At 58.8% G+C, this 1,946-nt stretch overlaps 2 protein-coding genes across 2 annotated transcripts; both read right to left on the reverse strand.

Moving 5' to 3' along the window:
- LBRM_02_0290 (small GTP binding protein rab6-like protein) lies at positions 1–356 on the reverse strand (the record flags this gene model as incomplete). The annotated part of the gene is made up of 1 exon (XM_001561492.2): positions 1–356. A coding segment is annotated over one exon (356 nt), but the record flags the coding sequence as incomplete, so codon positions are not given.
- A 1,023-nt stretch (positions 357–1,379) lies between these two features.
- LBRM_02_0300 (conserved hypothetical protein) lies at positions 1,380–1,598 on the reverse strand (the record flags this gene model as incomplete). Its single annotated transcript, XM_001561493.1, has 1 exon — positions 1,380–1,598. One exon carries the CDS (start codon positions 1,596–1,598, stop codon positions 1,380–1,382), a length of 219 nt encoding a protein of 72 aa, XP_001561543.1.
- Between the last annotated feature and the right edge of the window lie 348 nt (positions 1,599–1,946).

Below are 1,946 nucleotides of genomic sequence, written 5' to 3' on the forward strand. Positions count from 1 at the left end.
CACTTGAAGGCGTTAAAGAAGGTCGAGCGGGAGGTGATGTCATAAACAACCACAGTCGCTGAGCTATTGCGAATGTAGCTGGGGATCAGCGAGTGGAAGCGCTCCTGCCCTGCCGTGTCCCACAAATGAAGCCGAACATCACGATCGTCCTCGAGGTGGATCGTCTTGGAGAAGAAGTCGATCCCGATGGTTGGCTGGTACTGCTGGTCAAAGGTGTCGTACATGAACCGGGTGAGGATGCTCGTCTTGCCAACAGATTGGTCACCAAGAAGAACAAGTTTGTGCTTCAGCATCGATGAGGAAGAAGCCGACACGCTGGACACCTTGCTCGATGCCCCGGCGGCGGCTGAGTCCATGCTGCTCACTGTCCCTTGTAGCTGGGTAGGGGATGTCGTGGTGGGGAGAGGAGGGAGTGAGGACGTCCGCATACCCACGTCGCTTGAGCAATGAATCGAACGACAGGCTCTGCGCGCACCGCGACTTGGTTGTTTGAGACTCGCCTCGCTGAATGTGTAGAGCGCAGACGCAGTCGCACACCGAACTTTTACTCTTGATACCCGAGGCCCACTCCTGCGACGAGTGACGCACTACAGCAGAGATGGTGACGCGCGCCGCAAAGCAAAAAGCGAAGAGAGGGGAGAGAGAAGGTTTGCCGATGGCAGTAGTCCGAGAGGGAGGCGGGGGGAGGGGGAGTACACAACACGCACCTGTAGAGTTGCCCCACCCACCCACCTCACCACCCCTTTCTCGCTTGATTGCTCGCTTTCGGTCTCGGCGCCAACGATATTTGGCTCCCGTCACAAACTGCCAGCACAGAGAAATAGTTGAGAGAGAGGAGAGAGAGAGAGGGGGGCTGCTGGCGTTCGGTCGTGTGTAGGCGAGCCTCATTCTGAGAGGAGGGAAGAGGAACCACGACGCACGGGTGCGTGTCTCGGTGACGGCGGACGGGGCGACCAGAGAGGCAAAAGACACCACCACCACCACGACCACCGTCACCCAGAGCAACGAAGCATCGTGGAGGGGGAGACGATAAGAGAAAGCGAGAGAAGACTCCGCTGCACATCACTAGTCCTCCTGCTGTATTTTTCCCCTCTTCCATACGCCGTCTTTCTACCCTCACGCTCTCCCCCAGCAGTAGCAGTAACAACAACGCCAGCTCACACAACGTGGTACTCTCCTTAAGATCATACAATCGGTTCGGGGGGACGGGGGAAGGCGACTCTACAGGTGCGTGTAAGGAGGAGCCAAGCAAGCCCAGACACGCAAGTAAGCTGGTGCCCTCGCGTCGCCCAAGACGTGCCAAGCCATAGAGAGGGAAACAGAGAGAGAGATGCATACTACAGGAGGCCCTCTCCCCCCCTTTCCTCCCTGCCGAAGGCTCACGCGCCCCTCCCCGCGCCGCCTACGATGGTTGGTGTTTTGCTCCTGTCCTCCCGCTGCCACCGCTCTACGCTTTGGCGGAAGTCGAGGACAAACTCGTCGAAGTCGTGCCGCCGCGCATCCTTCTTCATCATGACACTTTCGTAGAGATGTGTCTTGCACGCGAACACCTCCAGCACGAACCCGAGTGAAAAGCCAACGAGGAAAATGCCAAACATCCGGGCCGCGAACGGCAGCCGGGTGCGATACGCGCGCAAGAAGCGACTTGTCGCCGTGCCGTCGCGCAGGAACGGGTCTCGCGTCTTCTGTGCGTCGCCGTACAGGCGCGCTGTGGTACTGTGAGACGAGAAGCCAGCAGCACCAGTAGCAGTCGACCTCGAAGAGCACCTATGTGCGTGCGACAGCGCTGCGCAGCACGTGTGCAGCACACTCATCGATACCCCCAGAGAAAGCCGCATACGTATTGCCCTGATCAGCCAGTCGCACAATGGAGAGCGCTCACGGTGTGTCTTGAGCCAACTGCTCAGCTGTGTGTGTGTGTGTGAGACGTAGGAGGGTGAGGGGGG

This window comes from Leishmania braziliensis, chromosome 2, assembly GCF_000002845.2.
Source record: "Leishmania braziliensis MHOM/BR/75/M2904 complete genome, chromosome 2".
Classification (NCBI taxonomy): domain Eukaryota; phylum Euglenozoa; class Kinetoplastea; order Trypanosomatida; family Trypanosomatidae; genus Leishmania; species Leishmania braziliensis.